Source organism: Cucumis sativus, chromosome 7 (genome assembly GCF_000004075.3).
Source record: "Cucumis sativus cultivar 9930 chromosome 7, Cucumber_9930_V3, whole genome shotgun sequence".
Lineage (NCBI taxonomy): Eukaryota > Viridiplantae > Streptophyta > Magnoliopsida > Cucurbitales > Cucurbitaceae > Cucumis > Cucumis sativus.
The window spans coordinates 2,706,508-2,731,241 of record NC_026661.2 but is presented as its reverse complement, the minus strand read 5'-3'; the positions used below and the strand labels follow the sequence as shown (position 1 = coordinate 2,731,241).

General features: G+C 30.0%; 3 protein-coding genes across 3 annotated transcripts; all 3 read right to left on the bottom strand.

Moving 5' to 3' along the window:
* Nucleotides 1-610: 610 nt before the first annotated feature.
* LOC101220921 (protein DETOXIFICATION 40) lies at nucleotides 611-5,859 on the bottom strand. The gene is made up of 7 exons (XM_004144446.3): nucleotides 5,352-5,859; nucleotides 2,677-3,308; nucleotides 2,236-2,292; nucleotides 1,586-1,824; nucleotides 1,384-1,502; nucleotides 1,138-1,224; nucleotides 611-1,020 (listed from the first exon to the last, which is right to left on the bottom strand). Exons 1-7 carry the CDS (start codon nucleotides 5,694-5,696, stop codon nucleotides 958-960), a joined length of 1,542 nt encoding a protein of 513 aa, XP_004144494.1. The 5' UTR covers nucleotides 5,697-5,859; the 3' UTR covers nucleotides 611-957.
* An 8,709-nt stretch (nucleotides 5,860-14,568) lies between these two features.
* LOC101203402 (protein DETOXIFICATION 40) lies at nucleotides 14,569-17,940 on the bottom strand. Its single transcript, XM_011660398.2, has 7 exons — nucleotides 17,395-17,940; nucleotides 16,683-17,314; nucleotides 16,232-16,288; nucleotides 15,278-15,516; nucleotides 15,073-15,191; nucleotides 14,892-14,978; nucleotides 14,569-14,783 (listed from the first exon to the last, which is right to left on the bottom strand). Exons 1-7 carry the CDS (start codon nucleotides 17,734-17,736, stop codon nucleotides 14,706-14,708), a joined length of 1,554 nt encoding a protein of 517 aa, XP_011658700.1. The 5' UTR covers nucleotides 17,737-17,940; the 3' UTR covers nucleotides 14,569-14,705.
* A 2,637-nt stretch (nucleotides 17,941-20,577) lies between these two features.
* On the bottom strand, nucleotides 20,578-24,528 carry LOC101221154 (protein DETOXIFICATION 40). Its single transcript, XM_004144447.3, has 7 exons — nucleotides 24,031-24,528; nucleotides 23,295-23,926; nucleotides 21,949-22,005; nucleotides 21,607-21,845; nucleotides 21,356-21,474; nucleotides 21,112-21,198; nucleotides 20,578-20,876 (listed from the first exon to the last, which is right to left on the bottom strand). The coding sequence occupies exons 1-7, from the start codon at nucleotides 24,361-24,363 to the stop codon at nucleotides 20,811-20,813; spliced, it is 1,533 nt and encodes a 510-aa protein (XP_004144495.1). The 5' UTR covers nucleotides 24,364-24,528; the 3' UTR covers nucleotides 20,578-20,810.
* Between the last annotated feature and the right edge of the window lie 206 nt (nucleotides 24,529-24,734).

Below are 24,734 nucleotides of genomic sequence, written 5' to 3'. Positions count from 1 at the left end.
TCTTGTTTTGATATGGATATTGATGGCATGTGAGTTACATTTACTTTGACATCTAAACATATTTTCGTACATAGAGTATCAATAGTTCGTCGACGAACATTTGAAATGGCTACCAACAATGTCGGATTGAAATCATTGTGAGTGTATGAGATGCTATAGAAATAATAATACTTTGAACCAAATGAAGGATTCAAATTAAGTTCATAAATACCAAGTTATTAGTTAATCCATACACCAAATATATGTATATTTACCAAAGAATTCAAATTGGAATGATAACAAAGAAAATCTTTTTTTTTTTTTTTGCTACATTTATAAATTCAAACCATTGCTAAGTTCATAATTATTGTATATTTTTCAGTTATTCTTGTCATTGTTTCTTGTTTCAAAAGGTCACCTATGTAAAAGTATACGTTTAAATTATTAATTTAGTGCTTTATAAACTATTCATCGTTTGAGTTAGTTTATTGTTGATTTATTTTTATTTTTCAAAAATGACAATTTAACATTTCCTTCGTAAATAGTGACCAAATATTTACCTTTTTTGTGTTAATTTTATTTGATGTTTAATCAATTTTGATAAAAATTAATTTAAGAAGCCAACTTCAACTTCATTGGAATCAGTAAGAGATATTCAATTCAATTCAAAAGAATTTAGGTCAACAAACAACCAAATCAAATCAAATCGATTGATTCAATAAAACAAACCTCTAAATTACAAAGATTAAAACTCTAAATGACCATTTAAATTGAAAAGAAAAAAAAGAAAAAGAAATGGCAAATTGTTTTGATAAGGCACCTCTTTTTTCTCCTTTCTTTTTTCCAATGAGGCAAAGTAGAGACATTAAGCTACATAACAAAATTTCACATGCCATCATATGTAGCAATTCCTCAATCTCTTTTTTTTTTTTTTTTTTTTTGTTTTGTTTCTGTGATTTGAAAAGTTAGTCATTGTCACTACTCAACAATTGGCTTTGCTGTGTCATCCCATTTGCTCAATCTTTTTATTGCTTCTTCCACCTGTTTAATTCATTTCAATTTTATTTTGTTATTTCTCAACATATGTCAATTTAAAGCTATTAGAAAAGGGTCTCAAAGAAAGAAACAAAGAACGAGTTGAATTTAAAATAAAATTACCTCTTTATTCCAATCTGTTCGCCATGTCACCCACACCAAAATTAGAGTCTGCATGAAGGTTCCACCCATCAATCCAACCCAAATTCCCTGTGCACATAGTTTACACAAAACTAAACTGTCATTCAATTTCAAAATAAAAAGAGACAAATGTTCATTCAGCAATGTGTAATTCGTATACCAAAGCATGAGTAATGTTAGAAATTAAAGAGATAAATATCAACTAAGCTAAGATTTGAAAATGATTACCTTTGCACCAAAATTGAAATAGAAGCCGAGGAGGGAGCCAAGGGGCACTCCAACTATGTAATAGCAACCAATATTTACATACGCGACGAAAGCTTGCCACCCGCACCCAACCGCGACCCCTTTAAAGATCAAACCATAAGCACAAAAGCGATGATAATTTAAGGAGTGTTCAAATAAATGGTTTGAGATTTAGTTTAATTACCGGTTAAGACGGGTTGGATTCCGTTGAGAATAAGGGTGATTGCAAGAAGTGGACAAAGATCAGAAACAGCAGCAGCTACAGCCTCACCATCAGTAAAAATATAGCTAATGTTGTCGCGGAATATAATTACAAGTAAAGCACAGATTATGGAGATGATAGTTGAAATGGCAACCACCACCGCCACAGAGAATGCTGCAGATTTTGGATTCGCACTCCCCAGTTCATTGCTCACTCTCACACTGTCATTCGTACAAACTAAATAATTAGCATTCTATAATATTACCTCCAAAATCTTAAACTACGACTTTTGTCCTTAACTATTAACTTAGGATCATCACTTCCATAGTTATCTTCTAAAAACTTTTAAATTTCAATTTCATAAAGGTAGATTCTCTACATATAAAAAAAAAAAATCAAAAAAATTGATATGAGAAACCGAAAACTGTACAATAAATATAATTATTAAAATATAGAATATGTAAATAACATAAACTTTTATTGTACCCTAAAAAGATGAAGATTGTATGCTCCATTACTAGTTTCCTATAGTTTTAAATTTCTAAAATTTAGTGTTTGTATATGGAACAAATCTTAAATTTAATTGATAAAAAACGAATATGTATTGAAATTAGAGAATAGAGAAAAGTTACCTGGCTGCAGCATTAAAACCCACTGCAATCATGTAAACGCATCCAAATATGTTCATGCTGTGTCACATAACTAAAATTTGTCAAACTTTGAACTCCCACATTTATGACAATAATTAAAAGAAGTTTTATTTTCTCAAAGTAAATAGTAACTAAATGAAGTTGATAATTGTGGATAAATAAAAATAATAATAAGAGAAGTAACAATTAATTAATTAAGCTGCCACTTTGGAATAATTCATAGGAAGTTTTTGATAGTGGGTCACATTAGAATGAAAAAATTGTTCATATTTATTAGTAGTCAATAATTCAAATTTAAAGATAAGATATAACTCTATAATGAATGCAATATAATTATGTAGTTGAATATTCAAGTTTTCATAATTATTAAGTAAAATTTCAAATTTTAGAGAGGAAAAGGGAAGATGAAAAAAAAAAACATACCAAATGGAAAGGGAGTCAAGAGCAAGCTCAGGATTCTCAAGCAAACCAGCAAGCAATACCAAAATCTGAAAATACCAAGTCTCCAAACACAGCATCACCGCCGACGCCGCGGATAACTTGAAGAATCCATACAACCCCGAAAACGCCTGCACATTGAACCCTCGCCATGTCTTCTTACACCTGTCACTCTTAATAATATACAAAAATTGACCCACCACTATTATCCACCACGACAAGCTCAATACCAACGACACTCCCAACAACCCCATCCCCATTTTATAGGCAGTCAACCAACTGAGCAGCATGTGAATCACCAACGTCCCTGCCGATATGTAAGCGCTAGGAAACACAATGCTCTGAGCTTGAAGAAACTTCTGGATTGGGAAGTTTAAGGAGTAGGCAAAGATTTGAGGGATTAAGCCATAGACAAAGATTTCGGCTGCGGAAGCAATGTCTTTGGATTCACCTAGAAAGAGGAGGATGGGTTTGCAGAAGATGTAGGGGATTGTTAAGAAAATGCCTGTTATGGTTAGTAATATTGTTGATCTTTGTAAATAAATGCCTAGCATTTCGAATCTCTCTGCGCCATAGGCTTGCCCGCATAGAGTTTCTACTGCACTTCCCATCCCCAACTGTTTCATGAAATGACACATACAGTTATATTGCAAATGCATCAAAATTCAAATTCTAATATCTCATCAAAATACAAACAAACAAGTCTATGTTCAAGGTTTGGCAAGTTATTTAATTTTAGTGTAATTACAATGAGAAGGTACAGACATTCTAGAATTAATAATAATAAAGTGTGAAACAACATGAAAACATAAATGCAGTGAAAGTCTAAACATCCATCCAACTTCAAAAACACAATAACGATCCACTAAGATAAACTCTTCCATTATGTTAATATTCAAGCATTATATTTGGCATATATTATGTATAACGAATTCAATATCCAAACTAACCACTACAACTTTTTTCCCTCTAGTCTCCATGTGGACAACACATAGATTATGTGAATAAAACAATACTCACTTTTATAAAAAGTACGTATAGTATAGTAAGATCGAACTCAAATTCAAAAGTTTAAGGGAAAGTGTTTAAACTTTTTTTGTTTGTTGGGTATAGAATATTTTGCAGTAAAACTCTAATAATTAGACCAATTAACTTTTCAAAACTACGTAAAGAAAGCTACCTTTTTTTTATTTATTTTAAAAATACTTCAATCTTAAATATTTGTCTGCTAGTTAACGCAAGAGAAAAAAGTGAAATTAAATATTGAATAATAGAAAAAAGCATTTATTTTAAAATAATTGAAAAAAAAAGTTACATTAAAATTCTGAAAAGACGACGGCCGAGACGTGGGGAAAGAGAAAACCATTTGTTTAGAAAAGAGACAAAGAAATAAATATGAACTTTCCGTGATTTGTATTAAACAAACAATAAACAAGCTTAATGAATCCTTGTGCCGCCCAATAATACGCTTTGATGATTTGATGAACTTCTTGACTTTTGTGTAACATAAATTAATACTTAATTAACTCTTTCTATCTCATCACCCATACCCCTACCAAACCTACTTTTTTTTTATATAATATCTACAATTCAGATCTAAACTCTTTCCGAATACTAATATTTAAGCACCCAAATTTATTTTAAATGTTGAAAATATAAAATTTGTAAAAAAATACAATGTTACATTTCATACAAAAATTTAATATAATGGATTTTATCGTTTTGTTTTTGTTATAGAGTAAATAATTTGTTAACTTTTCTATTTTTTTAAAAAAAAACTTTCAAAATATTTATAATATATGGTAAGCTGCAAAAATTTATTATTACTGAAACAACAGAATTTTAAAAAAGAGAAATAAATTTATTATTACTGAAACAACAGAATTTTAAAAAAGAGAAATATTAAGTAGTATTTTCAAAAATATCAAATTATTTAAACTATTTAGACAATATAACAAAATTCATCAATCTCTCCTTAACATTTCTTCTTGTATTATTAATTACAAATTGCAACTATTATAATTTTAACCCTACCTGATTTTGACAATAGATCATCAATTAGTAGTTTGAACCCTGCCTGATATAGACAAGATCTCATATAGTTATAGCATGCATTAAAGTTTGAAGTTTTCAAATTTTAACTTAATTTTTTAAAACAAGTAAAAAGTAATGATAAACAAAAAAAAAAAAAAGTAGGATAAAATTAGTGTTTATATACTCAATCTTCAAAGTTTAAAAAAAGAAAAGAAAAGAAAAACTCAATGAATCAAATCATATCTAAACAAGACAAAATTTTCATTTGAAAAAGAAGAAAAAAACTTTCATATTTTAACGAAGCATTAGACCAGTAGTAAAGTTCATAGAATATTCTATAATCTTTGTGGACCAAACCTTCAATTTCATGGCACAAATGGTTAAAAACAGAAATTCCTAAACTATCAAGATTCCACTACTTGACTCCTCCCTTCAAACCGTCCCAGTAAAAATTCATGAAAAATGTTAGGGAATAAAGAAAGACCATCCTTACGTTCCAAATTTCATTCAGCGTTTAGACAAAATTATAATCTATTTTCCCCCAACTAAGAATAATGTAAACAAAATATATCTAACAAATCAAACCTCTAAAAATAGAAAAAGAAGAGAGATGGAAGAGTACGTACCATGAGACCATAAGCGAAAACTTGAATGCCATTATTCCCAAGAGAGGAAGCAGCAAGTTCAAGATTACCAAGATGACCGGAAAAGATCTGGGTAGAAGTAGACATTGTATAATTGATAATGTAAACAAAAACCGCGGGAGCCGCTAAGTAAAAGAGAAGCTTAATCTCGATCCAAGTGGCTCGCCTATAACGATCCATGACAGAAATCTCGGTGTCGGACAATATCCTTTCCAGCTCCTCGTTACCGCCATGGTGGTTGGAACAGAGTGAATGCGAGGACAACAACGCCGCAGACGCTGGCTGCAGCAACGCCTGACGGACGTCGTCTTCAAAAATGGATCCCATCCCTCCTTTTTCTTTTTTCTTTTTTTAATAATTTTTGCTCCCAAATTGAAAAGGGGTTTCTTGTAAGATGATAGGTTTCTTGGATGGGCGTGGTGTGTGATTTGAGGGAGGAAGTGGGGAGTATTTGTAGTGGTTGATGCCGTACGTCTCTTCCAGTTTGTCTCACGCGAGGGGTGTGTGTGTATTCAGTTTTGAAAGTTGTATTCCACAATTATTTATTTGTTTTATTTTAATTTCGTTTCTATAGTTTATTTTTTAAATGAAAAGAAACTAAACTTCATTCGTTTTTGGTTCGCATATACATTAACAAAATGACTAATCATCCCTTTTCTTTTCTTTTATTATTATAGCTGCTTCTTTTTATTATTATTTAAATTTCACTTCATCTTACTTTAGGGTTAGGTTGGAGCACGCATATAATTAATATTTAATATTATATATCAATTAGGTCATGCTCGTTTTTACAAAAAGTGAAAGTTGTTTACGTGTAGAATAGATAATGTTAGAGAACATCTATTAATAAATATATGGATAATATTTATTCATAAAGATATGAATGTGCCGTGGAGATTTGATTGTTGTGTTGGAGGTTCTACTACATCTCTATTCGACACCTAAGGATCATACTAGCATGGTTAAGTTAGAGATGCATCACTTTGCTTTTGGTACCAATCTCAAAATGTCTTATACTCAAGATCATCAACTTATCTAACCGATGTAAGAATTTGGTCGAATTCACACTTATTACTGTCGATCATTGTGAAGTTCTCGTTTGAAAAGATGTATGCAAGTTAGGGGAGCGTAACATTTGAAAATTATTCTAAGGAGTCTCTCACAAGGGGAGCCTAGACATTGAGACGCAAGGTGAAGCATGAAGTCTATCGTACGCATGAATACGATTGGATGTCTTATCTTTGTAATAGAGCGAATAATACGACCCACTTTTTAACTATTACATGAATTATAAGTGTTACAAACAATATGATCCATATTATTGATGTGGGAACATGTGATTGTGGTATCCTATACCACGAGTAAAATGATTGGTTTTTCTTTATAACAGACTTGCACTCTACTAAAATGATCATTAATTGGAAGGATTTTGTGGTTCAAATTCAAACTAAATAATTCAAATTGTATCCACCTTGTTATAAAATAGTCTTAGTGGCAAGATGAGATATAACACAGGAAGCATGTGAATTGCTCTAAGTATATAATTTAATTTAAGCCCAAGGAAAATGCCAATGGTTACTTATTTATCAGTTAATTAATATTAGCAACTATTCTTTTGATTATTAATTAATTGATATTATTACTTGTTAATCAATTCATATTATTAATTGTCCCCATCAATTGATATTATTACTTGTTAATTCATCTCATTCTTCTTTCTTAACAAACTATTTATACGCTTTTCTTTATAAAAAAAAGTATGGAAAAATGAAATTATAATTATAAACCATATTCTATTTGTAAAGAATAGTTAGATTGAAAATCTAGAAGAAGAAAAATTCAATTTCTTTAGAAGATTTTGAATCAATTAGAAAATTATAAAAAAACGAATATATCAACATTTTTTAATACAAGAGGATGTGGGAAGCAAATCATCATAAAATCAATTTCAAAATTAAAAATTTAGAGCTATTAATTTTGAGAATGAATAAAATAATTAGTCAATGTATTGCTAAAATGCGAGCTTCACATTTTGTATTAAAAAAATTGTAAAAATGACTAAAAATCAAAATGGATGTATCCAAATTTGAAATCCAAGTAACCTCCAAGCTAAGCATTTAACTTTTTACTTCCATGTGCACAAATAGAATGGCAAAAAGTAAATAAATAAATATGTGATATTAATTTGAAAGTTGGATATTCAATCTCTTTAATTTAATATTTTGTTACTTTGATATTTTCTAAAAAAAAATGGTAGTATTTTATTACCATCAAAGCTAAGTGTGTACTCTCCCTTCTAACCTAAGGAAGTGGCAGAGGGAATGAGATCTTGGTTGAGGAGATATACACTCAAACGATTCACTACGCCAACAACTGGGTTTGAGGATAGTAAGTAAGAAATTCAACGAAAAGCCATTGTTGGAACTCGTGCATGCTTATATTAGGTAAAGATGATGTATACTCATACGTTATGCAAAAAGAAAAGAAAAATGTATATTAGTATTTTTATAGTTAGTGTGAACAAAATTATATTAAGGAACGAGATGTATATAGATTAGTATTTTGAAAGAAAAATAGATGTGAAAAAAATAGGAGGGACCAACAAATAGATATATTCTCTTGTTTGATTCCTACGTAGTCTAAATTTTGGTGCACGTGAAGCATGAGCAAGCACCCATATGGACAATTGTTATTATATCTTTTTGTGTCGACGACAAAGATGAAAAGGGAATAATCAAAATGAATAAACAAAATCACACCCAGCAACCCCTATTCTTTCTCTCCTTCCCCACGTGAATATTTTTCAATTCTTAATTTGTTCTAAGTATCTTTCTTTCCCCACTTTCTCACGCCTCACCTCACCCCCATCCGCCCAGTCAAAGTCAATATTCGGCCACCTGTTACATAAATATTAACTTTGTCTTTTCAAATTTGATCACTACAATTCAACAAACCCCACTTTTTGGTACCATTTTATTTCTTCAAACTCAATTCAAAATATGTCTATTTCTTAAGATCCTGTTGTTTATCTGGGATCACCATTTTTTTTCAATTTTATTCTAATACACAGAAATTGTGAACTCTTGATTTCTTCAACCTCTAATTTCAATGATTTGCACATCACCCTCAGTAGAAGAAAAGTCTACTTAAACAAAACAATGCGGGTGGCTTTAAATTAATTGTTAAACAAAAGTTAAATGATTGCATTCAGGTTTTAATTAACACTGATCGATCTAAATTATGTGTCTTAGTGTACCTTATATAATTAGAAATTATTAATTGCACAATAATAACACTTTCATTCAATAATTACTCTATTAACAATCCACTCAAATAAAAATACATATTCACACGCTACTACTTCCAATCAAATTGATATATAAAAATTCAGACCTACTAATTATGAGATCGAATAAAATAATTAGACGTGGGATGCGAGCTTCCCATTTTGTATTAAGAAAACTGTAGAATTGACTCAAAATCAAAATAGATGTATCCGAATTTTAGTCCAAATTTGAAGTGTCTTATTGTACCTTATATAATTAAAAATTATCGATAACAACAGTTTCATTCAATAATTACTCTATTAACAACAAACTAGAACCAAAGCACGTATCGACATCACTAGAAAGTTGACTTTTTTTTTATTATTTTTGTATTTCTATCTCTAAATATTTTTTTCATCTCAATTTTTTAAAATTTCTCTATCATTTTTTTTTGGTTCTAAGAAAATAAAATTAATTCTCGTAATTTTTATGAAGGATTGTTTTAGAAAAATAATTAAAATGCTTTTTATTTGTGAAAATCTATATAGAATATGAAAATATCTCTAAAGGAAAAGGCAAAATATGAACAGTGTATGTATATATATATATATATATTTTGTAAGCATATTAAGAGAATATTAAATGTGAAACCTTTTTTTAAAATGTTAGTTAAAAGAGTATTAAATAAAGTTGGGAATGGCAATCTCAAGATAGATGAGGATAGGCACGTGGGTCACGTGAGAAAGGCGTGTGAGAAGATCCGAACGACTTGGGGAGCCTCAACACCTACCATAATCTCCACCGTTCATTCAGCTTCTCGCCTATTCTCGAAACTTTGAATTTCATTTTATGGGTCCCTTCGTTTTTTCTTTCATCAAATTGGGTGCTCTGCACTTTCTACATTTTTCTTTCCTTCATAACTTAGTTCATATATAACTTCGATTACCTGCTTCATCTTCAAATATTCAGTGTGGAGATTAATAAATTAAAATTGAAAGTCTAGACACTAGATCGTTTCTTATTAAAATTTAAAACAGTAGATAGTTGTGGCTGCATGAATGAGTGCCAGTATTAATGTAATTACAAGTTGACTTGAAAGTTAAAATTATTATGTTGTACTAGTGCAATAGTACACAATACTATTTTTCAATGATTAGGTGCCATTGTTTTAAAATAAATGGTGTACAATTGACATAAAAAAAAAAGGGGTCATGGTCAGAGTGTGAATAAAATAAGTAAATAGTGGGAAGAATACCAAAAAGGTTTTGTGTAAGTGAGTTGCATAAGGTGCTATGGTAAGTATTATTGTCTTTTATTGGGGAAAAACAAGATGCTATGTTGAGTATTGACAATTGAGCAAGAAATTATTGCATCATATACATTATGGAATAAGGGTGAAAATAGAGGAAACAATGGTGTAGATATTAAATTCAACTCAAATGGACGAAAAGGGTTGTGGTCCAAACTATATATATATATACGACTTTTTCAAAAAATATATGATAAAAATGTATAAATTTATAAGAGATATAAGTGGACAAGGATAAAGTTAAAAAAGGAAAAATAGTAGTAGAAGAACTAAAAAATGTTCCGAATTTAAAATGGAAACAAGTACACGTACTAGAGCCCTTAGAGGCCTTGTCTTCAAAAAAATTTCACACCAATTTGTGTTAAGAAAAAGGTAAAGGAAAACTGTCTTAGAAAGCTCTCTATGAACATCAATTTAATTAATCCAAGTATGATAGTTGGAGTCTAAAGCAACATGTAAAATTTAGGGTAATTTGCAAGGAGTAACGATATTATGACTAAATATTGAGTATATAACATTTTTTTAAAGAATTATAAATATATAAAAATTAATTAGTAATAAATTATAAGAATTGAATCGGTTTGGTACATGGTTGCAATTGTCCTTACAATTCAAATGAAAGTTTAGGAAAAGAGGAAGAAATGGGTTGTATCCCATTTTTAAACTCGTTGAATTAGTTAAAAATGTATGTTATTGGCACCTCACATTCCAATGAAAAAGGAGGAGGAGTGGTCGGAGCCTATCATGAGCTACCCAAACTTAATTAAGTTTGACAAATAAATGAAAGAACCATCCCATTTGCATTATATTTTGGTCAAAAACAAATTTATAAACGTCCATCATTAATTATATTTTGAAATTTATTATGATTTTTTTATTCGTATCATAGACTCTATAAAAACCTTATATCTAAATTCATCTCTTCAACTTCTACATTTAATTCAATTTTGATTTCTTGGTTCACATCCAAACTCTAATGATTAGGGCAATTAAACTATTATACCAAAATTTAAAATAAAGTTGGGATTAAGGGAAGAGAATTTGGCGATGGAGAAATTTTGGCTTTTGTACTTTGGAGGCTGTGTTCCACCAAAATTGATATTGACATTGGGATAACAATGTGAACACGGAGAAGACAAGTCATGTCCATGAACGACGAAAATACACACCTTCCAAAACAATACTTTAGGGAAACTCAAAATATAACTTTTAACAATATCATACCACTCTTAGCTTTTTTTCTCACCTGTTTGGAGTCTTTTTAAAAATCAATTTTAAGAACCTTTAAATGCTGCATAACTTCATTCAATAACATCTTGACCTCTGGATAATAATGGAAAACCTGCCATGAAGAGGTGGTAGGGAAAAGATAAGTAATGGTGTAACCGTTTTCTTGGCATTTAATTTTGGTACCCAACTTCCATTACTCATAACATTGTTTTTAAAAGACGTGTTGAATTTGCATAATTTATTGGCAACACATTCATTTCTTTGATCATATCATCTTCTTCACACACTGCCCAACTGAAAAGCCAATGCCGTACTTTATCAAAAACACTTTCTATGGAATCAATTATGCCAAATATATCTACGTTTTATAGAAGTTTAAACAGCAATTGTATCATACTTTTAAAGAGTTAAAATTTAAAATATATATCTGTAATAAATACCTATAATCTTTTTTAAATACCCAAAATTTACCTTTTAAACCTTCATTTATTATAATAATAATTACTCTTACAGTTGAATATGAACAAAGTAGGTTAACCTCCCTTCTCTGTCTTCCTACTTTTTTTTTTTCTACTCATCATTAACGTTATAACAAGTTTTTTTTTAAAAAAAGTTATCAACACTTACGCAAATATAACAAAAACTGTCAGAATCTTTAACAGTGAATGACTATAAGAGTCTACCTGCAATATAAATTTATCGATAAAATTGTTACCGGTTATAATTACTCCAAATTTAAAAGAACATGACATGTGCTATCATTAATTTTGGACATTAGTTTTAAATTGCCATGAAATTAAAAGAATACTATCTATTTTATGAATCAAATTGTTGATATCAATTATTTAAACAAATTCATGAATATTATTTTGAGGAATGAGTATTAAATATAAGCACTTGTAAATATATATATATATACAAACAAATAATTAAAAGATAGTAAAATTTTATATTTTATTAATTATAGATCAGGATAACCAAATAAATTTTTTTCCCATGTATTTGGATACTGACTATAAATCAATTTTATTAAAATAAAATAGTTAATTAATTTGTAATTAGATAAATGTAGTCATAAACAAATTTTAACGTATTTGATATGTTATTATAATAATTAATATTTACTCACTTAAAAGAAAACAAAATAAACATTCTTATATTAAACATCAAATAATGTTTAAAATAAATTTGATTACTAAAATAATGTTAAATTATTATTTTTATATTCTCGAGTGTACGAAGGACAATGCGTTGTCAAATCCTAGTATATTTAAGTGTTAAGAAAGTTCATAAAAAATTAAATTTTAAGTAGGTGAGGTCATCAATTTGTCTAAGTTAATAAATAAATATCAATTAATTAAATTATTAATAATTAATAATATTTATTTTCATAAAATAGCTAAGACATCATAAATGGTAAATGGTAACGGTTAATACAAAATTTTGAAATTAAAAATAGTTTATTAATTAATCAAGTTATAATTTTACCATTAGTCTCTTAGATATAATAATTTTATGAAAAGAACTTATTAAACAAACCCATCCTTAATTAATTTTATTTAATGTGTTAAGCACCATGTTAATCCAATTCTTACCTACCACCAAGGCTACAAATATCTTCCTTAATCATTGCATTTTCTAATCATATTATTCTATACCTCTCTCCCTCTTACTTGTTTTCATCGTTAAAAGCAATTTTATTTTTCCACGTGAAAAAGAAAAAAAAAAGTCTTTAAATTAACTTATATTTTCGTTGTTTTGTAGAATATGCCAATTTAATTTCTTAATTTTAAAATGTATATTTTTACTTTCTAAATTTATAGAAAAGGATTATTTATTATAATCGTTTCTTTTACCTTATTCAGCATTCTTAGTTTGAAGTTCAAAAGAAATTTCACAATAAGGATTGGAATTTAGTGAAATATACCCAATTTTTGTATTGTTAGGGAAAATTTGACGTAACTTTTTATTTTTTTTACCAAGAGATTTTCACAACATTACAAAAAATCCCAATCATTTTTTTAGGTTTGAAAAAGTTGGTAGTAGAAAAAAGTAAATGGGAAAAATAATAGAATTAGAGACAAAATTACTTTCATCATGTGGGGTGTCCACTTAAAATCTAAAAAGAACAATAAAGAAAGATGTTCGTTTTAAATTGTGAAAACATTATAAGCAATAATTTTGGTAGATATGGGAACTTTGGACTAACACATAATTCACCCTTACTTCCACTTCCCTCTTTTGGTTACGTGCTTTGTAAGTTGTGGATTATTATTAGCAAAGTAAGAGATGTCTTATTTTTACTCTCTTTCAATCAAATTTTATTACTGGATCTCTATTTTTTAAAATTAATTTTTGTAGACACCAAAAGTTAATATGATAATTATTTTAAATAAACCAATAGTCATTTAACCCAAAGTTTTTAGCAATAGAGTATTTGGAGAAAAAATCAAACTTAAGTAAATGTTAGAATCTAAGGACCAAATGAAAAGGTCAATTGTAAAGATGTAGCATTTTAAAGTTTAAATTAAATTTAAAACTCCAGCATATAAGTGTAACGTGTTAACATCTAGAGACTAGATGGAAAGTAGATCCAAAACATCTAATAATAATTAAATATATGATAATATTTTTTAAAAATTGTAAATATAACAAAATCTATTATTAATAGACTTTCATACATTTTGCTATATTATTTATAATATTATATTATTATATTTAATTATTTTGAATTTAATTCTTCTATTTACTATTAACATGTGCATCTTAATTTCTGTTCATCAACCAAGATGAAGCTGCACTAAATGGTGTTTCTCATATTGTTGATACAAAGTACAAAACATACATTTACATAATTAATGCTTCTGTCTCTTATTTTTATGTCATTGAATTATGAATTTTAGTGATGCGTGAATGGTAATAGCTGGAATAGTATTAACAATTTAGACTAAGAATTGAATTTAATTCTCAAGAAGTTAAACCCAAATCAATAGAAAGTTTTAATATTATTAAAATATATATGGCAACTTATAAATATTATAATTCATATATATTGTTATAATTTTTTTAAATTTATAATAAATCTATTACATTAAATCTTAATTTATTTTAGTTTTATAATAGTTATTAAGATGTCATTCATAAATTTAAGCATATTAATAAATAACTTGACAACCTACCTCCAACCTAACCCAAATTTTAAGGGTTGAGTTGAAGATTTTATTTGATTACTTGGGTTGACAAATTTGACATTTTTTTTTTCTAATTCAACTCAATTAATTTACACCATTTTTCGGTTATTAAATTTTTTTTTTTAAGAAAAAGAATATATTTTTAGTTTAAGTTCTAGAATAATTTTGAACAAATTCATAACAACATCTTTTACAAACAGGCAAGAAAAACCAAGAGACTAAACTAGATGTATTCTCGAAAAGGTACACAGAATCTCCATGAAAAATAGTCCCAAGTTTAATCAACTAATGAGAGCAGTTGAATTTACATACCAAGAATTCATATTTGCAATGAAATAAATTAAAAGAGTTGCTCCTTTAAAACAATTTGGTTCTTCTCATCTTCCCATTTGTTTAATCTTTTTGCTGCTTCTTCCACCTGCATCGTTATAAAAAATTATACTCATTTTAAGTGGATAATTGTAAAATTTTACAACATTTTATAATATAGTTTCTAATGATTAATATTAATAATGATAGTCTCCACCTCTTTATTCCAATCGGTTCGAAGTACGACCCATGACAAAATGAAGGACTGGGCAGCAGTTCCACCAATCATCCCCAACCATAGACCCTACACGCACAAAATTTACACACAATTAACATAATTTGTCAAATTTAGGTCTATTGTGTTTATGGTATATTTTAGCTTATCAAAGAAATATTACCTTAGCACCAAAATTGAAATAGAAACCAAGGAGGGCACCCAAGGGCACGCCCACCACATAATAACAACCGATGTTTACATATGCAACGAAAGCTTGCCAACCGCACCCCACCGCCACTCCTTTACACGATCAAATCAAATCAAAAGTTAGATTAAATTATGACAGGAAGGGGTGGGTTTAAGAATTGGATTATGTCAGTACGTACCAGATAACACAGGTTGGACTCCATTGAGAAGGAGGGTGAGAGCAAGAAGTGGGCAGAGATCGGAGACGGCTTCGGCTACAATAGGGCCATCGGTAAAGGCATAACTAATGACATCGCGAAGTGCTAGTGCGAGTATAGCACAAATTACAGAAATAATGAAGGCGATTAAATTCACCATCACCACAGAAAATGCTGCTGATTTTGGATGTCCACTTCCAAGTTCGTTGCTCACTCTCACACTGTGTAATATAAAAACACAACCATCAATTTTACTACACAAAATCTATCTCTTTAAACTACTTTCAATATATTGACTTACACTTCATTACATCAATGGAAACTAGTTAAACAATTGACTTACACTTCTTTAAAAACCACAAAGTAATAATCTAACCAAGTTCAATTTAATCATTAGACATATCTTCATTTCCACCACCAACTAAAATTCTCTTGAAATTTACTGATTTTTCTATATCTTCATTAAATGACATCACATTATCCCCTCTCAACATGAAAGAAAGCTTTCAAGATAGTTGGAAAAAACAAAACAAAACAAAAAAAATGGAACCAAAATGCACCCTTTTACTCGCCACCTTTTTAATTGGAAAAGCTATTTTTGTTTTTTTTTCTTCTTCTCATTATTAGAAAAGAGCCTTTTAAATTGACAAATAAAAAAGCATAAGATGGTAAAGAATTCACGTAGAGATTTATGTAAAAAGTCAATTTCTCACTTATCAAAATAACAAAATCTAATCTTAGATCGTATCAAAATGATAAATAAGCAAATAAAAATTAATTTTTTTTACGAAAAGTATAAAGTTAAGGAACTCAAATACACATAACACTCAACAAGAAAAATCAAATATTAAACGAAGAGAAAGCAATACAAAAACTTAAACGCATAACCTTAATCATATAACATTTACCAAGTTGAATAGTCGTAGAAAAAAATACCTTGCAGCAGCGTTGAAGCCTATTGAAATCATGAGACCCCATCCACTGATAGTGGTGCTGCACAAATTTTAAGAATTAGAAACCAATTTATTGTTCGATTCTATAACTAAGAAATGTTCAATAAACTAAAAAAAGATTAGTGTGCACAGTAACTCCAATATTGATAGCAAACAAAAATTAAATCAACCATGCATGAGTAGATATTATCCCATGGTCAAAAGAACAACAAAGGATAACCTCTGGATATTAGAATGAACCAGATCAGAGGCTTAGAATTGAAAGAGAAGTTAAAAGAGGCTTTGAATTTGAAGATTTCTGACAAGATATGGAATCTTGAACAAGTTTAATTTCCAACTGGAATTTTTCTAATACCAACTCCAATAATATTGATAGCGAGATCGTTCAAACCTCATGTTAATTAATTAATTGAAGGATGGTTTAGGAAAAATACCAAATGGAAAGGGAATCAAGAGCAAGCTCAGGATTCTCGAGCAATCCGGCAAGCAATACCAGAATCTGAAAATACCAAGTCTCCAAACACAGCATCACTGCCGACGCTGCCGACAACTTGAAGAATCCCGGCAACCCTGTAAACGCCTTCCAACTGAATCCTCTCCATGTTTCTTTACATTTATCACTCTTAATTATATACAAAAATTGACCCATCACTATTATCCACCACGACAAGCTCAATACCAATGCCACTCCCAACAACCCCAGTCCCATTTTATAAGCAGCCAACCAACTGAGCAGCACGTGAATCACCAGCGTCCCTGCTGATATGTAAGCACTCGGAAACACTATGCTCTGTGCTTGAAGAAACTTCTGTATTGGGAAGTTTACTGCGTATGCGAAAATTTGAGGTAACAATCCGTACACAAATACTTCCGCTGCCGAAGCTATTTCCTTCGATTCTCCCAAAAATATCAAGATGGGTTTGCAAAATATGTAAATAGTTGTTATTGCAAACCCTGTTAGTGTCAATAATATGATTGATCTCTGTAAATAAATGCCGAGCATATGGTATTTCTGTGCTCCGTATGCCTGCCCGCATAGAGTTTCCACCGCACTTCCCATCCCTAACTGTTTTGTCAAAAAGAAGGAGATTACTCATCACTGCAAACCAAAGAATTTACCAAAAAACAAAAACAGAGGATATATACCATGAGACCATAGGCGAAGAGTTGAATGCCATTGTTACCGAGAGAGGAAGCGGCGAGTTCGAGGTTTCCGAGGTGGCCGGAAAAGATTTGAGTGGACATAGACATGAGGTAGTTAATCACGTAAACAAAAACGGCCGGAGCTGCTAAGTAGAACATGAGTTTCATTTCGATCCAAGAAGCAAGAGAGTAACGTCGGAGGACACTCAATTGGGTATCGGATAATACTTTCTCCAGTTCATCGCTAGTTTTATGGTGGTTAGAAAGCAGTGACTGAGACGACAATAATGCCGCCGACGAAAACAGCAACGGTTGATGAATGTCGTCTTCGGAGATAGAACCCATCTTTGAATCCTAAAAAAAAAAAAAGAAGAAGACGAAGAGAGGTTTCCCTTACGATTAGGAATTTGTAGCTCCCATTCCTTGATAGGAAAAAAGGACCGGAGAGACTACAGTACGATATGGATGAATGTGAGCCATTGGTACGAGAGAGTGAAGTATTTCAAAATGCTAAAGTTTAGTGTAAAGTTTTTGAAAAGGGTAAGTGTCCCATCCATTTCTCAGCCTCAAACTCATAAAAAATATCAACAAACAAACGAACCAAAATTGTCCCGAATTCAATTACAATTAAATGATTTGCATCTAAGAAAGTTTAGTATACTTTTGTGTGATTATTATAATTTTTTTTAATCACGTGGTTACTCAAATTCCCTAAACCATTGTATTTTTTATATTTGGTTGTTTTCTTCTAATTTGTTACTGTTCATATTGTACTGATGCTCTTCTCCATAATTAACCATTTACAACTAAACAAACCCCTTTTTGAAAATAGCAGAATATTTAATGTAAGATTTATAATCATTCGAAAATTTTGTTACTTTTATAGATAATTTAACGTACCTTTGTGCCAACGTACCAAATTCAAATTGCTTGTTATCATAAAGATGACGTTCTCTAACAGTATTCATATTCGAACTAGCCAACTCATTGAATTTGAGCTTGATTTTCTCAATTCTTCCTGCAAAGGAATTTATGTATTTTGTTTGTATGTCAAATAAAACACATGAGGTCTTATTTATAGGTTTCCTAGGCTTTCCTAATAAGCTTAGGTTTCCTAATAGTTTAGGGTTTTCTAATAGGCTTAGAAATTCCTAATAAGCTTCAAAATTTTCAATTGGGCTTATTAATTATACTACTCAAAGACAAATTCGACTTAGTTCTTTCGTATTCGATATGTAGGCTAATTTAATATGACAATCAATCTATAATTCGTTTTATGACCCATAAGTCATAATTAGTCTCTAGCAAGACATGATGGCTATCTATATTAAATTAAGTCGGTGATCCAACATAACCTAATATAATTATTGCTTTAATCATTTTATCACACGATATCTATAATTGAATATAAAGCATGGACAGAGTCACCTTATCTAATTCAATTGCTTTCTAGATCAATAAGCATACTGAAATAATAAATTTAATAGAATTCAATAAAAAATACAAACATAGATTGCTTGATGCCACTGAACGTCTAACTGTGTGCAAAACAAAAACAATTAGATGAAGTTGAGTCATGAATCACACAGTTTATTAGATGTTTCACAGTTGTGCTTGAAGTGCAAATAGTTATTGATATGCAATGTCGTCGTCAAGATAAAACCACCAAAAACACTCAAATGGAGTTGCATGAAATCGATCGAAAAATCGACACTCTTGAATGACTTTCTTCAAAAGAAAAAAAGAGAAGAACAGTTGAGAGAATAATTTTGTAAGAGAAATATTTTTGGATGATACTAAATGAGAGGAGATGGAAGATTATATATAGTGCTGAGTTTCATAACGACTCAATACATCACGATCTAAACTCGTTGCAAGGTTGTTCCCGTTCAAAAGTTTCAACACCTCGCCTCTCAAATTTCAATGCCTTTATTAAAAAATAAAAATAAAATAACTATTTAACAAAAAAAAAAAATATTATTCCTATCGCACCAGAAGGATGGACAACAACTCATGAGATATTAACAAATTCATATTTATCTATCTCCTTCCCCTTTTAAAACATAGGTTTAAAGATTTTTTTAAAAAATTATATAAGTTTAAAAAGTGAAAAAAATAATTTGTTTGTTTAATCAAATGCGTTGAAGTTGGAGGTAATTAAACCCCTATAGTATGACCCAACAAAATTTGTTTGTATTATTAACTTTTTATAAGTTTGATGACCTTACCACTTCACATTTTATTTAAATACTCCTAAATACGATCTCATTTCATATAAGAATAGCTTCAATTATAATAATGAAATTGAAAGTATCAATATATATAGCAACTTTTAAAATTAAATACAAATATTAGTATAAATGTGTCAAAGTTTATTAGCATAAAAGTGAGACAAATAAGAAGTTTTACTATTTTTCGAACTCTTACAAAATATGAGTGTACTCTTTACCGGACATCTATCATAATTATCCTTCCCTACAATGACAAATAACTTCCAGTAAGTTAAAAGGAGGATTTGTAATTTTCCACATTTTGTCATTTGACTTTTATATGCCAACAATTCCATCATTTTCAAATTTTACCACCAAACAACCTTTTGTGGCCATGATTTTAATGATTTTGAAAAGCTATATATATATATATATATTATATTATATGAGCCAATTCTAAATTCCATAGTAGATAATAAATAGATAATTATAGTTTCAATAAGTTTTTATTTGACTAAAGTATTAGTTCATATATTTTAAAACAATCAACCTTCATTTGTTAAGTTATTTTCATATAAAATATTCAATAATAAGAAAAGAGTATTTCAATTAAGATGAGTTTATATTATATTTCAATTAAGTGATACAATAATATATCAAAAATATGTCAATCATATCGAAAATATATGTAACAACAATCATACATTTTAGCAATTGGATGGTTATGCGTTATTTCAATTAAGATGAGGTTATTAATTTTTTTCTTTTTCATTTATGCAAAGTTATATATATTGTGGTTGCAAGACTTTATTCATTATTCCAAATATATAATTGGGATAACAACACATCATGTCAACAAACATTATAATAAGTTTTCAAATATACATATTATTGTTAATGTGTATTAGTAGTACATGATTAAGATATTGCCCTGACTAACTGGCTAGTAGTATCATAGTTGTGAATGGATGAGTTATTAGCATATTATAATTTCAAGTACACCACCCAATATTATTGATTAAGTGATAACAACAACAAAAAAAATTGAGTTTAAGGATTTTTTTCAAAAATAATAAAAAAGAAAAACAAATTATTACCTTTCATAAAAAAGACCATAAAAGATAAAAATTCATTGGACCTATTTTTCTAAGAAGAGTAAACTTTTTTTTTTTCTTTTTTTGCTAGTTTTGATCATTTCTTCCAAATTTTTTAATCCTTCAAAGTAATTTGTTGTTTGTCTTCCCACTTATTTAATCTCTTCGTGGCTTCTTCCACCTGCAAGTTTCCATGGAAAAAACTATTATATATTACTCATTGTTTCCATAATTACACAGTTAAATCAAATGCATCTCTAATCTCTATTTTTTTTATAAAAAAAATGTGGAAACTATTTTAAAACTAAATCATTTAATTAATCAAAAGATTGGAGAAGAAAAAAAGTTGCAATCATGCAAATCAGATTAATTTTTTTTATTACCACCTAAATGTGACATTTCAATTTTGAGGTTACCTCTTTATTCCAATCTGTTCGATATGTGACCCATATCAAAATGATTGTTTGCATGCAAGTTCCACCAATCATTCCCAGCCAGATACCCTACACATACATAAATTACACAATACTTAGTTTGCATTAAGATTTTGATGAAACTAATGATATATTTACGAGAGTTTATGTAAAAAATGAACAAATATATATCATACACGAATTATAACAGCATGCAAAAATTTGAAAAATTGTGCATTGAATATACCTTAGCACCAAGTTTGAAATAGAAACCAAGGAGGGCACCCAAGGGAACTCCGACGACATAATAGCAACCGACGTTTACATAGGCGACAAAAGCTTGCCAACCACACCCAACAGCAACGCCTTTGGCAAATCAAAATAAATGAAATAAAATTGGAGGTTGAAATGAATTATATATTTTGATGGTTGAAGGTTCTTTTTAATTCATATATGGAATGGAGGTGTAGGTTGTGGGTGTGGGTAAAATGAAAGTACCAGATAAGACAGGTTGGATTCCGTTGAGGAGAAGGGTGAGAGCGAGGAGTGGACAAAGATCAGATACTGCAGCAGCCACGACGGGGCCTTCTGTGAAGGTATAGCTGATGACATTGCGAAGTGCAAGTACAATTACAGCACAAAAGAAAGAGATGATGAATGCAACAACAGTGACCACCACTACAGAGAATGCTGCTGATTTTGGATGCCTACTTCCAAGTTCATTGCTTACTCTCACGCTGTAGCAGACAGAAACAAAACACACCAAACAATTTTAGCACAATCTCAGTGATATATAGTTGGGCCAAAGAAACATATAAAAAAGTAATAGAGAGAAGTTACCTTGCGGCAGCATTGAAGCCAACTGAAATCATGAAAACCCATCCGCATATGGATGTGCTGGAAAATTAATAACAAATAAATATTTATATTAATTTCATTTCATTTCATTCGCAAACGCTAATCACAAATTTAACACTTCCATCAATGAAAAATTACAGCTTAAATTAATTCAACCATATTTAATTTTATTTTATTGCTTTTTATAATTTTTTATCACACACAATTATTTAAAAGATGTTTAAAAAAAAGGGTGTTTGGCTCAAATAAGTTAAATTAATTTCAGTAATACTTACTATTAAAAATTTCCACTTTTATTGGAAAACTTTATCTCTCATTTTGTACATTAATAAAAGAAAAATAATTAACTTTACAACTTTATACCCAAATATAAGCTTCATAACTTATTGCCTTTCAAATAGCTAATTATTTTTTAAAAATTATAATATACAAAGTTTGATTGGGCTATATTATATATATATATATATATATTAATTCAATCTTATCCCAAACCACAATATCTTTGATGGCTTCACCGTAAAATTATTTCTATTTGTGATAAAAACTTCTTTTTCTATATATGTGATAAGATCAAATGAAAAAAAAAAGGTTATAATTAAAAATGAAAAGTAAATATAAGAAGAAAAATGGTTTTAATAAATACAAAAACGTTGCTTCGTCTTCTTCTTTCACGTTTTCCCACCATTTTGTTTCTTCACACTCATCACTGTTATTGTGAAGCAACCATTCACTCACTCCAATCCCTTTTGTTTTCTTTTTTCAATGAAATAAACATTATTTGAACTACTCTCCTATCTTTCTGATTTTACAAATCTTTTTTAGTTTATTTAAATTAATGAATAATATATATTGAATACCACTTATGGTTCTATATATTTTATAAAAGGCAACTGTTTTATTAGATTTAAATTAGTATATTTGATGAGAATATTACACCAATAGTTTGAATCTTGTTTTTGTGTAGTTTTTAAATATATATAAGAACAGAAAATCAGACGTAATCAAATCGAGTTTTGTCTACTTTAGGCAACATTGTTTGCTATTATTCGCAACCACTTGATAAAATTTTAAATAAGGGCTGCAACCAAATCTGATTTTTCTTTCATTTTTAAATCCAAAACACCAAAAGTATTGTGACATATGGTTCTTATTTCATTAAAATATAATTTTAATCATGTATCTAACCTATAATTCATGAAATTTAATCCTCACTGAATCTTCAATTTTAGTCAAGATTCCTGGTTTTTGTTTAATGTTCTTTTAATTGCGATTATAGATTGAGAAGAAGATAATAAAAAAAAAATGTGTGAAAGAGATGAAAGAATTACCAAATGGCAAGGGAGTCAAGAGCAAGCTCAGGATTCTCGAGCAATCCAGCAAGCAATACCAGAATCTGAAAATACCAAGTCTCTAAACACAGCATCACCGCCGACGCCAACGATAATTTGAAGAATCCCGGCAACCCCGAAAACGCCTTCGCACTGAATCCTCTCCATGTTTCTTTACATTTATCACTCTTAACTATATACACAAATTGACCCATCACTATTATCCACCATGATAAGCTCAACACCAACGAAACTCCCAGCAAACCCAGCCCCATTTTGTATGCAGCCACCCAACTCAACACCACGTGCACCACCAGCGTCCCTGCCGATATGTAAGCACTCGGAAACACTATGCTCTGTGCCTGAAGAAATTTCTGTATTGGGAAGTTTATTGCGTATGCGAAGATTTGAGGTATCAATCCATACACGAACACTTCCGCTGCAGAAGCTATTTCCTTTGATTCTCCCAAAAATATCAAGATGGGTTTGCAGAATATGTAAATAAGTGTTAATACAAACCCTGTTAGAGTTAATAATATGGACGATCTCTGTAAATAAATCCCAAGCATATCGTATTTCTCTGCTCCATATGCTTGGCCGCATAGAGTTTCCACCGCACTTCCCATCCCTAACTGTGTTTTGCCAAAACAAGGAGATAATTGTTAGCCAGAGCATTTAATTGGGTCGGAATAAAATCCAAAATTAACCCAAAAATAGCGAAAAACAGAGGATATACCATGAGGCCGTAGGCGAAGATTTGAATGCCATTGTTGCCGAGAGAAGAAGCGGCGAGTTCGAGGTTACCGAGGTGGCCAGAAAAGATTTGAGTAGACATAGACATAAGGTAATTAATGACGTAAACAAAAACGGCCGGAGCTGCTAAGTAGAACAAGAGTTTCATCTCGATCCAAGTAGCTTTTGTGTAACGTTGAAGGAGGGGAAGGTGAGTGTCGGATAATATGGATTCCAGTTCGTCGCTATATTCATGCTTGTTCGATAAGACCGGCGGTTGGGTCGTCGGCGGCTGTATCAAAGGTTGAAGAACATCGTCAGGAGATTTAGAAGCCATTTTTGGTAGGCCTCAGTTTTGTTATTGCTTTTGCGTTCTCTTGTTAAGAAGATTGAAGGAGTGGTTGCAGCGGCAGGGGGCCGCCTTGCTCTCTCTCTCTCGCTCTCCTCTCTGTTCTGAATGAATGGTTACTAATATAAATGGCTAACCGCTACTTAAACGTGACCCGTGACCATCCTCTGCATCTAATCATTACTTTTCTCACTTTATTTTACAATAACAAAATGACTCAATCTCTCAAGTTTATCAGTACATAATGTTTTTTTCTTCTCTTTTAAAATCACTTATTAAATACAGCTCCAAAAATCTTCCAAAATGTATAGATGTTAGTTGACCTATATATTGTTATTATCATTTTTTATCGTTTTATT